Source organism: Mirounga angustirostris, unplaced genomic scaffold, assembly GCF_029215605.1.
Source record: "Mirounga angustirostris isolate CCGP_5_RB_7025 unplaced genomic scaffold, mMirAng1.0.hap1 SCAF_3, whole genome shotgun sequence".
NCBI lineage: Eukaryota > Metazoa > Chordata > Mammalia > Carnivora > Phocidae > Mirounga > Mirounga angustirostris.
In genome coordinates, this window is record NW_026991711.1 from 194,788,873 (window position 1) to 194,802,919 (window position 14,047).

A 14,047-nucleotide genomic window follows, 5' to 3' on the forward strand; every position below is an offset into this window, starting at 1 on the left:
ATTCTGAAAACCTACAAATTCAACAGGAGATCGAAGAAAAGAATAGCAGCAATTCTATGAACAGAAAAGTGACCACTTTCTGCAAGGTAGGACGTGCGGAGAAGTGAATCCGAGGTGATATACGGGAAGATAGACCGCAGTGGGGAGGGAGCCTCCATCAGCCGGCTACTGGCAAGTGATAGAGCAGCGGAGCACAAAATCAGAACTTTTAGAAGTCTGCTCTGCTGAGGGACGTTGCTCCAGTGGCTAAGTGGGGGGACGGAACCCTCGCTGGGACAGTGTGGTCTCAGGACCCTTGGGGTCAAAGAAAGACAAGGGGGGTGTCTGAGTGTGGCAGAGCTCCCAGGTATCGGAGCGGGGAAGCCAGCTGCAAAGACGAAGCCAAGGAGTGGGCTCTCAGCTCAGGGTCGCCATAAACCGTGATCCGCGGCACAGTCAGATCACTGCTCTTCAAGCAGGGACCCAACAGGCGGCAGATCCAGGGAGACTCAGGGAAGGAGCGGCACGGGAGTGCACCGCAGGAATCTGCTGGGTTTGGAGACTCCAAATGGGGTCATGTGCCAGAGATAGAAACGCTTGGTCACAGGCCGGATGAGCACGGAGTACAGCCAGAGACCAGCGAGACAAGGAGTGACTGAGTGCTTTTCTCTGAGGGCTCACTGAGGAGTGGGGCCCCGAGCTCTTGGCTCCTCCAGGGCCAGAGATTGGGAGACCGCCATTTTCACTCTCATCCTCTAAAGCTGTACGAAAAGTTTTCAGGGAACAAAAGTTACTGAGCATGGGTGGTTCAGTCGTTAAGCGTCTGCCTTGGCTCAGGTCATGGTCCCAGAGTCCTGGGATCGAGCCCTGCATTGGGCTCTCTGCTCAGTGGGAAGCCTGCTTCTCCCTCTCCCACTCTCCCTGCTTGTGTTCCCTCTCTCGTTGTCTCTCTCTGTCAAAAAATAAATAAAATCTTTAAAAAAAAAAAAAAGTTACTGAGCGTTTTACTTAGCCTGGTCCCTGGCAAGGGTGGGGCAATTCCGCCTAGGGCAAAGACATTTGAGAATCACTGCAACAGGCCCCTCCCCCAGAAGATCAGCAAGAACATCCAGCCAAGACCAAGTTTACTGATCAATGAGAACTGCAAAAGTCTAGCGCTAGGGGAATACAGCACATAGAATTCATGGCTTTTTTTCTCATGACTCTTTCAGTCTTTCAAAGTTAATTTTTTTTCTTTATTCTTTTTCTTTTTTTCTTTTGAATTTTTCTTCTTTCCTTTTTCAACCAACATCTTATCAATTCCTTTTTTAAAATCTTTTTTTAATTTTCATCTTTACAGTCATATTCCATCCCTTCATCGTATTTACCCTTATTTTTGTATATATGTTTTTCTTTCCTTAAAATTTTGGGAAGCAGTTTCTTCTAACAGACCAAAATACACCCAGAATCTACTGTATGGCTCTGTTCTATTCACCAATGTGATCATATTCTTTTTTTTTTTTTTTTCTTTTCCTCCCGGTTTTGGGTCTCTTCTGATTTGTTTAGTATATGTTTTTCTGGGTCGTTGTTACCCTTTTAGCATTTTGTTCTCTCATTCATCTGTTCCTCTCTGGACAAAATGACAAAACGGAAAAACTCACCTCAGAAAAACAAGAGGGGTGCCTGGGTGGCTCAGTCGTTAAGCGTCTGCCTTTGGCTCAGGTCATGATTCCAGGGTCCTGGGATCAAGCCCCGCATCAGGCCCTTTGCTCCGCGGGAAGCCTGCTTCTCCCTCTCCCACTCTCCCTGCTTGTGTTCCCTCTCTCGCTGTCTGTCTCTCTCTGTCAAATAAAGTAATAAAATCTTTAAAAAAAAAAAAACAAGAGGCAGTACCGACTGCCAGGGACCTAATCAATACGGACATTAGTAAGATGTCGGAACTAGAGTTCAGAATGACGATTATAAAGATACTAGCTGGGCTTGAAAAAAACATAGAAGATAGTGGAGAATCCCTTTCTGAAGAAATAAAAGAACTAAAATCTAACCAAGTTAAATTCAAAAAGGCTATTAATTGAGGTGCAATCAAAAATGGAGGCTCTAACTGCTAGGATAAATAAGGCAGAGGAGAGAATTAGTGATATAGAAGACCAAATGATGGAGAATAAAGAAGCTGAAGAAAAGATAAACAACTACTGGATCACGAGGGGAGAATTTGAGAGATAAGTGATACCATAAGATGAAACAGTATTAGAATAATTGGGATCCCAGAAGAAGAAAAAAGAGAGAGAGGGGCAGAAGGTATATTGGAGCAAATTATAGCAGAGAATTTCCCTAATTTGGGGAAGGAAACAGGCATCAAAATCCAGGAGGCAGGGCGCCTGGTTGGCTCAGTTGGTTAAGCGATTGCCTTGGGCTCAGTCATGATCCTGGAGTCCCTGGATCGAGTCCCGCATCGGGCTCCCTGCTCAGCAGGGAGTCTGCTTCTCCCTCTGACCCTCTCCCCTCTCATGTGCTCTCTCTCATTCTCTCTCAAATAAATAAATAAAAAATCTTTGAAAAAAAAATCCAGGAGGCACAGAGAATCCCCCCTCAAAATCAATAAAAATAGGTCAGTACCCCGACATATAATAGTAAAACTTACAAGTCTCAGAGACAAAGAGAAAATCCTGAAAGCAGCTCGGGACAAGAGGTCTGTAACCTACAACGGTAGAAACATTAGACTGGCAGCATACCTATCCACAGAGACCTGACAGGCCAAAAAAGACTGGCATGATATATTCAGGGCGCTAAATGAGAAAAATATGCAGCCAAGAATATTATATCCAGCAAGGCTGTAGTTGAAAATAGAAGGAGAGATAAAAAGCTTCCAGGACAAACAAAAACTAAAGGAATTTGGAAACACGAAACCATCTCTACAAGAAATATTGAAAGGGGTCCTCTAAGCAAAAAGAGCCTAAAAGTAACATAGACGAGAAAGGAACAGAGACAATATACAGTAACAGTCACCTTACAGGCAATACAGTGGCACTAAATTCGTATCTTTCAATAGTTACCCTGAATGTAAATGAGCTAAATGCCCCAATCAAAAGACACAGGGTATCAGATTGGATAAAAACACAAGACCCATCGATATGCTGTCTGCAAAAGACTCATTTTAGACCCAAAGACACCTTCAGATTTAAAGTGAGGGGGTGGAAAACCATTTACCATGCTATGGACATCAAAAGAAAGCTGGGGTGGCAATCCTTATATCAGACTAATTAGATTTTAAACCAAAGACTCTAATAAGAGATGAGGAAGAACACTATATCATACTTAAAGGGTCTATCCAACAAGAAGATCTAACAATTTTAAATATCTATGCCCCTAACATGGGAGCAGACAGTTACATAAGCCAATTAATAACAAAATCAAAGAAACACATTGACAATACAATAATAGTAGGGAACTTTAACATACACTCCCCTCACTGAAATGGACAGATCATCTAAGCAAAAGATCAACAAGGAAATAAAGGCTTTAAATGACACACGGGACCAGATGGACTTCACAGATATATTCAGAACATTCCATCCCAAAGCACCAGAATATACATTCTTCTCTAGTGCACATGGGACATTCTCCAGAATAGATCACATCCTGGGTCACAAATCAGGTCTCAACCAGTACCAAAAGATTGGGATCATTCCCTGCATATTTTCGGACCACAGTGCTTTGAAACTAGAACTCAATCACAAGAGGAAAGTCGGAAAGAACTCAAATACATGGAGGCTAAAGATCATCCTATAAAGAACGAATGGGTCAACCAGGAAATTAAAGAAGATTAATTTAAAAAACTCATGGAAACCAATGAAAATGAAAACAAAACTGTTCAAAATCTTTGGGATGCAGCAAAGGCAGTCTTAAGAGGAAAGTGTATAGCAATACAAGCCTTTCTCAAGAAACAAGAGAGGTCTCAAATACACAACGTAACCCTACACCTAAAGGAGCTGGAGAAAGAACAACAAATAAAGCCTAAACCCAGCAGGAGAAGAGAAATAATAAAGATCGGAGCAGAAATCAATGAAGTAGAAACCAAAGGACAGTAGAACAGATCAACGAAACTAGGAGCTGGTTCTTTGAAAGAATTAACAAGATTGATAAACCCCTGGCCAGACTTATCAAAAAGAAAAATGAGCCAAATAAATAAAATCATGAATGAAAGAGGAGAGATCACAACCAACACCAAAGAAATACAAACAATTACAAGAACATATTATGAGCAACTCTGTGCCAGCAAATTAAATAATCTGGAGGAAATGGATGCATTCCTAGAGATGTATCAACTACCAAAACTGAACCAGGAAGAAATAGAAAACCTGAACAGACCTATAACCACTAAGGAAATTGAAGCAGTCATCAAAAATCTCCCAGCAAACAAGAGCCTGGGGTCTGATGGCTTCCCAGGGGAATTCTACCAAACATTTAAAGAATTAATACCTGTTCTTCTGAAACTGTTCCAAAAAAGAGAAATGGAAGGCAAACTTCCAAACTCGTTTTATGAGGTCAGCATTACCTTGATCCTAAAACTAGACAAAGGCCCCATCAAAAAAGGGAATTACAGACCAATATCCCTGATGAACATGGATGCAAGAATTTTCACCAAAATACTAGCCAGTAGGATCCAGAAGTACATTAAAAGGCTTATTCATCACGACCAAGTGGGATTCATTCCTGGGCTGCAAGACTGGTTCAACATCCGCAAATCAATCAATGTGATACAATACATTTTTTAAAAGAAAGAACAAGAACCATATGATACTCTCAGTAGATGCAGAAAAAGCATTTGACAAAGTACAGCATCCTTTCTTGATTAAAACTCTTCACAGTGGGGCACCTGGGTGGCTCAGGCCTTAAGCGTCTGCCTTCGGCTCAGGTCATGGTCCCAGGGTCCTGGGATCGAGCCCCGCATCGGGCTCCCTGCTCGGCGGGAAGCCTGCTCTCTCTCTCCCACTCCCCCTGCTTGTGTTCCCTCTCTCGCTGTGTCTCTCTGTCAAATAAATAAATAAAATCTAGAAAAAAAAAAATAAGAACTCTTCACAGTGTAGGGATAGTGGGTATGTACCTAAGTATCATAAAAGCCATCTATGAAAAACCCACAGCGAATATCATTCTCAATGGGGACAAACTGAGAGCTTTTCCCCTAAGGTCAGGAACGTGGCAGGGATGTCCACTATCACCACTGCTGTTCAACATAGTACTAGAAGTCCTAGCCTCAGCAATACGACAACAAAAAGAAATAAAAGGCATCTGAATCGGCAAAGAAGAAGTCAAACTCTCACTCTTTGCAGATGATATGATACTTTATGTGGAAAATCCCAAAGACTCCACCCCAAAACTGCTAGAACTCATATAGGAATTCAGTAAAGTGGCAGGATATAAAATCAATGCACAGAAATCAGTTGCATTTCTATACACCAACAACAAGACAGAAGAAAGAGAAATTAAGGAGTCAATCCCATTTACAATTGCACCCAAAACCATAAGATACAAAGGACTAAATCTAACCAAAGAGGCAAAGTATCTGTACTCAGAAAACTATAGAATACTCATGAAAGAAATTGAGGAAGACGCAAAGAAATGGAAAAACGTTCCATGGAAGAACAAATATTGTGAAAATGTCTTTGCTACCTAGAGCAGTCTACACATTTAATTCAATCCCTATCAAAACACCATCAACTTTTTTCAAAGAAATGGAATAAATAATCTTAAAATTTGTATGGAACCAGAAAAGACCCTGAATAGCCAGAGGAATGTTGAAAAAGAAAAGCAAAGCTGCTGGCATCACGATTCCGGACTTCAAGCTCTATTACAAAGCTGTCATCATCAAGACAGTATGGTACAGGCACAAAACAGACACATAGATCAGTGGAACAGAATAGAGAGCCCAGAAATGGACCCTCAACTCTATGGTCAACTAGTCTTCAACAAAACAGGAAAGAATATCCAATGAAAATAAAGTCTCTTCAGTAAATGGTGTTGGGAAAACTGGACAGCCACATGGAGAAGAATGAAACTGGACCATTTCCTTACACCACACACAAAAATAGACTCAAAATGGATGAAAGACCTAAATGTGAGACAGGAATCCATCAAAATCCTTGAGGAGAACACAGACAGCAACCTCTTCGACCTCAGCTGCAGCAACTTCTTCCTAGAAACATTGTCAAAGGCAAGGGAAGTAAGGGCAAAAATAAACTGTTGGGACTTCATCAAGATAAAAAGCTTTTGCACAGCGAAGGAAACAGTCAACAAAACCAAAAGACAGAATGGGAGAAGATATTTGCAAATGACATATCAGATAAAGGGCTAGTATCCAAAATCTATAAAGAACTTATCAAATTTAACACCCAAAGAACAGGTAATCCAATCAGGAAATGGGCAGAAGACATGAAAAGCATTTCTGCAAAGAAGACATCCAAATGGCCAATAGACACATGAAAAAGTGCTCCACAGCACTCGGCATCAGGGAAATCCAAATCAAAACCTCAATGAGATACCACCTCACACCAGTCAGAATGGCTAAAATTAACCTTAGCTCAGGAAATGACAGATGTTGGCGAGGATGTGGAGAAGGGGGAACCCTCCTACACTGTTGGTGGGAATGCAAGCTGGTGCAGCCACTCTGGAAAACAGTATAGAGGTTCCTCAAAAAGTTGAGAATAGAACTACCCTGTGACCCAGCAATTGCACTACTGGGTATTTACCCCAGAGATACAAATGTAGTGATGCGAAGGGGCACGTGCATCCCAATGTTTATAGCAGCAGTGTCCACAATAGCCCAACTATGGAAAGAGCCTAGATGTCCATCAACAGATGAATGGATAAAGAAGGTGTGGTATATATATACAATGGAATATTATGCAGCCATCAAGAAATGAAATCTTGCCATTTGCAACGACATGGATGGAACTAGAGGGTATTATGCTAAGCGAAATAAGTCAGTCAGAGAAAGACAATTTTTATATGATCTCACTGATATGAGAAGTTTGAGAAACAAGACAGAGGATCATAGGGGAAGGGAGAGAAAAATGAAACTAGAGAGAGAAGCAAACCATAAGAGACTCTTAATTTCAGGAAACAAACTGAGGGTTGCTGGAGTGGAGGGGGTTGGGAGGGATGGGGTGGCTGGGTGATGGACACTGGGGAGGGTGTTGCTATGGTGAGCGCTGTGAATTGTGTAAGACTGATGAATCACAGACCTGTACCCCTGAAACAAATAATACATTATATGTTAATCCAAAAAAGAAGAAGAAGAAAAGAAACAAGGCAGAGGATCATAGGGAAAGGGAGGAAAACGTGAAACCAGACAACACCAGAGAGGGAGACAAACCATAAGAGACTCTTAATCTCAGGAAACAAACTGAGGATTGCTGGAGTGGACGGGGGTGGGAGGGATGGGAGGGCTGGGTGATGGACATTGGGGAGGGTATGTGCTATGGTGAGCACTGTGAACTGTGTAAGACACTTGAATCACAGACCTGTACCCCTGAAACCAATAATACATTTTTGTTAATAAAAAAGAAAAAAAAATACAGTCCACTGATTTGTTTATCTTCCATTTTGCATTGTCCATCCATTTTCCTATGTTTTAAAACTTAAATTACAGTTGTAGAGTATTTATGTTGAATCCAGCTACAAAAATATTTGCTGGTTTTTACGTTGCAATTTTTCCTAAAAACTAAACACGGTAATATATGTAAAGTCCTAAAAATACTTGAATCTCCATTCCATTCTGCATTTACATTTGGCCTGTCTAGTAGAAGTACTTACATGAGATAGAACCAAATTTCATGTTTTCTCTGAGAAGATCCATTAATTAGGGAAAAAACCCTACATGCTACTAAAAACAAATTCAATAAATCTCTGTATTTATGAAAAACATTATCTTTGGTTTTTATTTTGTAAGTAGTACAGAAGCCTTACAGAACCACTCAAATGTTCTACGAAGGTACAGTGAAAGGAACTGGTACGTCTCATGGCGACTCCTGCTTCATTCCCCAGAGGCGATGCTTGTGGACACATCCTCATTACTTTCTAGAAAAAAAGAAAACATGATCTTTAAAGAAAAATTTTAAACACCAGAACCAAATATCAGAAGACACTGAGATTTTTTTTCTTCAATAAATACTTAAAGTTTATAGGCAAAGATTTGGCTTAGAGACCGTATATCATTCACTTCTATTTTAGGATGGTGTTTACCAAAATATAATAAATGCTTATTAGCAACTGTTTCTCGTGTTTCTAGCAAAAGGCAGTAAAAATTAAAACTAAAGCACAGCTGTGAAAGTCCAGGTTTACTTTGCATTTCATTGCTCCACTTCCTCATACCCTGTTCAGGACAGCCCAGATTCCAATGATCATGAGAGACCATTCATCAGAATTCCAAACAGAAATGTTCTAAGCTCCAGGAAAACTATTAACTTTTATAAAAATTGTACACTGAAAGCCGTTGCAAGAAATTAAGATCTAAGTAAGTGGAAAGATATCCCATGTTCTTGGATCAGAAGACTTATTATTAAGATGGCAATACTCCTCAACTGATCTACAGATTTAATGTGATCCCCATCAAAATCCCAGCTGGGTTTTTTGCAGAAACTAACAAGCTGATTTTAAAACTTATATGGAAATGCAGCGGACCTAGAATAGTCTAAAATAATTTTGGAAAAGAAGATGGACTCACACTTCAAAACTTACTATAATGCCACAGTAATAAATTCATAGTGGTATTGACATAAATATAGACATAGATATCAATGGAATAGAATTGAAAGTCCAGAAATGAGTCCTTACAGGGCGCCTGGGTGGCTCAGTTGGTTAAGCGACTGCCTTCGGCTCAGGTCATGATCCTGGAGTCCCGGGATCGAGTCCCACATTGGGCTCCCTGCTCAGCAGGGGTCTGCTTCTCCCTCTGCCCTCTTCCCTCTCATGCTCTCTGTCTCTCATTCTCTCTCTCTCAAATAAATAAAATCTTAAAAAAAAAAAATAAGTCCTTACAGTTCAAGAAAAATACCATAAAAACAGTGGTAAGCCAATTCCACAGAGAATGAATAGTCTTCTACAAATGGATGAGAATGAAGCTGAACCCTACCTAACACCACACACAAAAACTAAGTCAAAGTGGATCAGTGATCTAAATGTTGAGCTAAAACTATAAAAGTCTTAGAGGAAAACCTAGGAGTAAATTTTCACGACCTCAGGCTAGACCATTGTTTCTTAGGTATGATACCAAAACCAGAAATGACAAGGGAGAAAAAATGGGTAAATTGGACTTCATTAAAATTTAAAAAAAAAAATGTGCTAGAAATAGTAGTGTTGAGAAAGTTAAAAGAGTGGAGAAAATACTTGCAAATTCTATATCTGAGAAGGAATTTATAATTATAACTCAATAATAAAGACAAGTGACCCAAGTTAAGATATTGCCCAAAGTCACACAACTAGAAAACAGGTGCAGAGGAACTGTCACCCAGGTGATTGTTTTTCTCTGATAGATGTTATCTTGTCTAGAGCTCTTACATTTCTGCTTTGTGCTCTTGATTTACAGAGGCAGTTGCTTATTAACTTTTTAAAGAATTTCATGATGAAATTTTGGTCGCAGCGTCATCTGCTAAGAGGCAACATTTTTCTTTTGAGTGTTCATCTTACATTTGTTTCTTTTTTTTTTTCTTTTATCTTGAATATCTTTGAATATTTGCAGTGTTGTTTCTAATTTGACTACCCATGTTTGGGGAAGATAAGTTGTTCCTAGATGGCTATTTTCAGAAAGTCTTGTATGGGTGGCTGGTTATAACCTAGTTGAAATTTGAAATTTATCCAGTGACCTGAGGTTTGTGTGTGAGTTAGTTTTGCCTTTACTTCTTCTCGGCCAGTGGTAGTAGCTGGCAGTAGGGTGTTTCACAGTGTAGCCTTTCTTGCAGCTTACTTCTGATTTCTTACTTGGTTCTGCCTCCTGTGCTTCTCTAAGCCAGACAGGCCCAAAATTGGACTCTGCTACCAATGCCTCTTACCTCTCCTTTTTGCGAACAAGGGATTTAGGTTTTACTCCCCAGGTTCTACCTTTCACTGTTGATCAGTGCTCTTTGAAGCTTCTGCTGAAATTTGCTTCCTGGCATCTTGTTTGTGCCTTCCCATATATACCAATACCCTCCAGCTCTGGCTCTGTGGCTAGTGACACTCTTCCCGCCAAGTTTTTTGATTCAGCATTTAGCAGTTTTCCTAGTTTTGCTGAAAATGGAGTTTACATTTTTGTTATTTTCTTTTTTGATTTTGAATGATTCTATCAAGAGATGGAGGAAATGACAACTTACACTACCATCTTCAAAAGATAAGCCACTGAGTATTTTCTGGATTGTTGCAGTGTGCCCCACACCCCTTGTACCCTTTACCATCTCCATCCTGAAATCCCTCTCAGACACATTTCTGAATTCGAACTTTTTTCTCATTACTTCTATCTCCAGAAGTTTGCCTTTGTTTTTCACACCACTGGTTCAGAGTCACACTTTAATCATTTTGTTATTCAGGCCTCCTGTTGAGGTTTCATTTCTACAGTTATCTTTTTATGTCCCCTTTTAATTCATTAGTTGCTTCTCTTTTCCCCAAAGTCTCCTCATTTCATGAATGCTGTGGCCTATTACATTGACCTTTTTGAGGACCTTAGTTTTTCTTACTGCATTTTCTTTGGTATACTCCACTCTTTCTCTTTATTGGGGTCAGTTCCTCAGCTTTTCAGGTTGATATCTCTATTTCAGGAGTTTGGTTCTCAGGGTCTGCTCACTCTTGGTTGTCCATGTATTTTTGCAAGTGAGGTGCCAGACTGATGAGTATTGTTTTCATTGACCTTTGCAGTGGCCACAGGATGATTTTCCAAGGCAGACTTCCTTTCTGAAAATGACAGTTGCCTGGCTTCAGGGCCATGGGAGTGACCAAGATCCTGGCTGGGTGAGTGGGTAGGGCACACTGACAGACAGGTTTCCTTTATGTGTATGAGTTTTTCAAGTACATACAAGTAAGGCCAAGCAAGCCACCCAAAACCTTCTGTTGATGAGGAAAAAAGAAAGGAATTACCCAAGAGGCTGATTGCTTTAAGAGATTTTTCTCTGATGTTAAGTTAAAGACAAGGAATTTTAAAAAAATAAATAATGGGTTGATGGTCCAACTTCTAAAACTTATCAGAAATAGCATGTTTCTTCTTTGGCTGCTGATATAACCTACACTGTGTACACAAATGTGGTGGGGGAAACAATGAATGTCCTGAAGCTGGGTCTCATTTTCTTGGCGTGTATCCTTTTTGAGGTGCCCTGGCTCTGATGTGAGGAGACTTTAACAGTCATTCCCCATAATGGGAACGTCTTTCACATTTATCCCCTTCTGTATTCATGTCTCAGTTTTCTTTGTGCACTCCACCAGTTCCTCTGTTAAGAAGCTTATTACTGATTCTGTGTTCTCAGGCTGAAACCCACCTTCCCCCATTTATGAGCCACTTGAAGGCACAGTTTTTTTCTTTTCCTGACAAATTTGGGGACTTAAGTAGGGAACTAGCAGAACAGGTACCTAAGTGAACCCCAGTTTAATTATTATTCTTGCACTGTTCAGCCTCACCTGGTCCTGCTGAGTTTCTGCTACCATGTCAGGGCAGTGCATGTGCTAACTACAGCTTGAGCTTGGACAAATTACAGGAGGGTGACTATAGATTTTACTTGTTTGCCCCCAATTTTAGAACTCTTCTTTCCAGGCTAAAAATGTTAAGGCTGTGCTGACCATGGGCATTTTCCAGGGTCTCCCTGCTGAATTATTCAGGGTCTAGTCAGGAGACAAAATACACCAGTAATTTGAACAGGGAAATGTGATAGAAATGGTTATTAGCTAGTAACAGGGATTAACTACTAAGAGGAAGAGAGAATCCTGAAGAATGCAGTGAACAGCTACCAGTGCAAACTTGGAAGAGGTCTCTTCCCCCAAGGTCAAGGTTCAGACTTACAGATGGTGGAGGTATTGGCTAAGGTGCCACGGGAATGGGCTGGCAGACAGGAAGCTGCTCCCTGGCAGAACTGGAGTGGAAGAGGGAGTCCCTGGAAGGTGCAGCCGTGGAGTCCTCTGCACACGGCTAGCAGGGAAGCAACCTATTGGTCATAGTAGCAAGAAAGCCCAAAGCCCCAGAATCAGGGAGGGAAACTTCTTCTTCTTGAATCCCCCAGCACCCTTTCCTGACAAGGCAGCTTGTAAAGGAGAGATGTCTATAGGGGCCTGCCCCAGTATCACAAAGCAAGGCAAAGAAGGGTAGATTTGGAGTATAGAAGCAATAGATGGATACCTAGCTCACCCATATTAACAGGTTCAAATTTGGGAATTTTAAATTGTCCTGTTTCCTTGAGTACTTTAAGATAAACTATTGTAGAAAGAGTTGGGTACCAATGATCCATTGATAAATAAGCTCTCATGTTATGCCTGTGTCCTGTGGTAAAGATAATCTATGTGCAAGATGATCTTTTCAGTCCAAGAACACTGAATGCATAGTGATACATTGCTTCTTTCAGGATACAGAATCCCCTCTCTGATAAGCAGAAGTGGCTGTTATATCTTTAGGCTCTCAAACTCAACACAAGTCCTTATGGCTTTTAATGCAGTTTGGGTATATCTCTGGTGCACAGCATTTTTAGGGATATGTGAGAGCCTAAGATTTGAAAGTGTGCCAGAGTGGGAATGAAATGTCTATCAAAAATGTTGGTGACCTTTCAAAGAATCTAGAATGAATATAGCTACAGTTTCCAGTGAGCTCTCAAGATTATTTTCATTATACAACATAATATTATAAAAGGAAATTGGGCTTTGATCTAATTATTAGAGAAAAATTTTAAGTAATGAAACTGTAGAGATATGAACTGTATAATAGGAGTAGGCATCTGGGTAGATGGAGGAGTTATAATTTGGCAAATGAACTGTAAATGGGCATATGAAACAAGTCGAAGGACTAAATCAAGCTTTTTCCAGAATTTTCCCACAGTGCTTAAGACAAAGAATAAAGAAGTACTTTGTTAGCTGAGATTTTGTAGCCCATTTCCATCCAGACAAAATCTTTAATGGTACTTTTGTCTATGTAAATTTTTAACAATATGCTTTATGTCTAAACTTGGAGAAGAACTTTAACACTGTGGCCAACTGGAAAATGGAACACTGAACGAAAAATTTTGGTTTTTAACCTGTATTTTGTATATTATTTTTTTAATGATGTTTCTCCTCCAGCCTAGTGTTTGAAACACAGTTCTACTTTGGATGGCTGCTTACCTCTGTGGGAAATGGGTTGTGAAGGCAGTTTTCTTCCGTTGTATCTGTTGATGATGCCAATGCTTTCACAGTCTGTAAGGCCTTTCCAGTGTAGAGTTCAGAGAGTCTCTTTTCCTTTGCTGCTTTGGGAATGTGCAGTGGGTATGGGTCCTACAGTCCACCTGATGGTACACTTCTGGATTTTAGAGCAGATGATGCTTACCCTAAGCTTTATTAAGGTTTGCCTCTCTGATTCGTGCTGAATTAATATTTGTGTATGGTGTGAGGTAGGGTTTGATGTTCATGTTTTTTGTATATACTCATTTCCGTCAGCTCCAGTTGTTGAAAAGACCATCCTTCCTGCACTGAATTACATTTGTGCCTTTGCTGTAAATCAGATGACTGTGCTTGTGGGGGTCTCGTTCTGGGCTCTCATGTGCTCCACAGGTCTGTTTTTGCACCAGTACCATACTGTCTTAATTACTACAGCTTTAATATTCTTTTTTTTTTTTAAAGATTTTTATTTATTTATTGAGAGAGATAGTGATAGAAAGAGAGCATGAGAGGGGGAGAGTCAGAGGGAGAGGTAGACTCCCCGCTGAGCAGGGAGCCCGATGCGGGACTCGATCCTGGGACTCCGTCGCCCAACCAACTGAGCCACCCAGGCGCCCAGTTACTACAGCTTTAGAACAAGTCTTGATATCTGACAGTGTAAGCCCTCCAACTTTGCTCTTCTTTAAGATTGTCTTTGCTTGGGCGCCTGGGTGGCTCAGTTGGTTAAGCGACTGCC

General features: G+C 40.6%; 1 protein-coding gene across 9 annotated transcripts in view; it reads left to right on the forward strand.

Moving 5' to 3' along the window:
- FARP2 (FERM, ARH/RhoGEF and pleckstrin domain protein 2) overlaps nucleotides 1-14,047 on the forward strand; it is a 112,743-nt gene that overhangs the window by 27,713 nt on the left and 70,983 nt on the right. For 7 of the 9 annotated variants that reach the window (XR_010410380.1, XM_064587410.1, XM_064587413.1 and 4 more), the window contains one exon: nucleotides 10,843-10,935. The exons of the other annotated variants lie outside the window; for them this stretch is intronic. Coding sequence is in view for 6 of the 7 variants with exons in the window: in XM_064587410.1 (XP_064443480.1) it covers nucleotides 10,843-10,935 (93 nt within the window). In the remaining variant the exon portion in view is untranslated. The remainder of the gene's footprint in view (nucleotides 1-10,842; nucleotides 10,936-14,047) is intronic. 9 annotated transcript variants of the gene reach the window in all.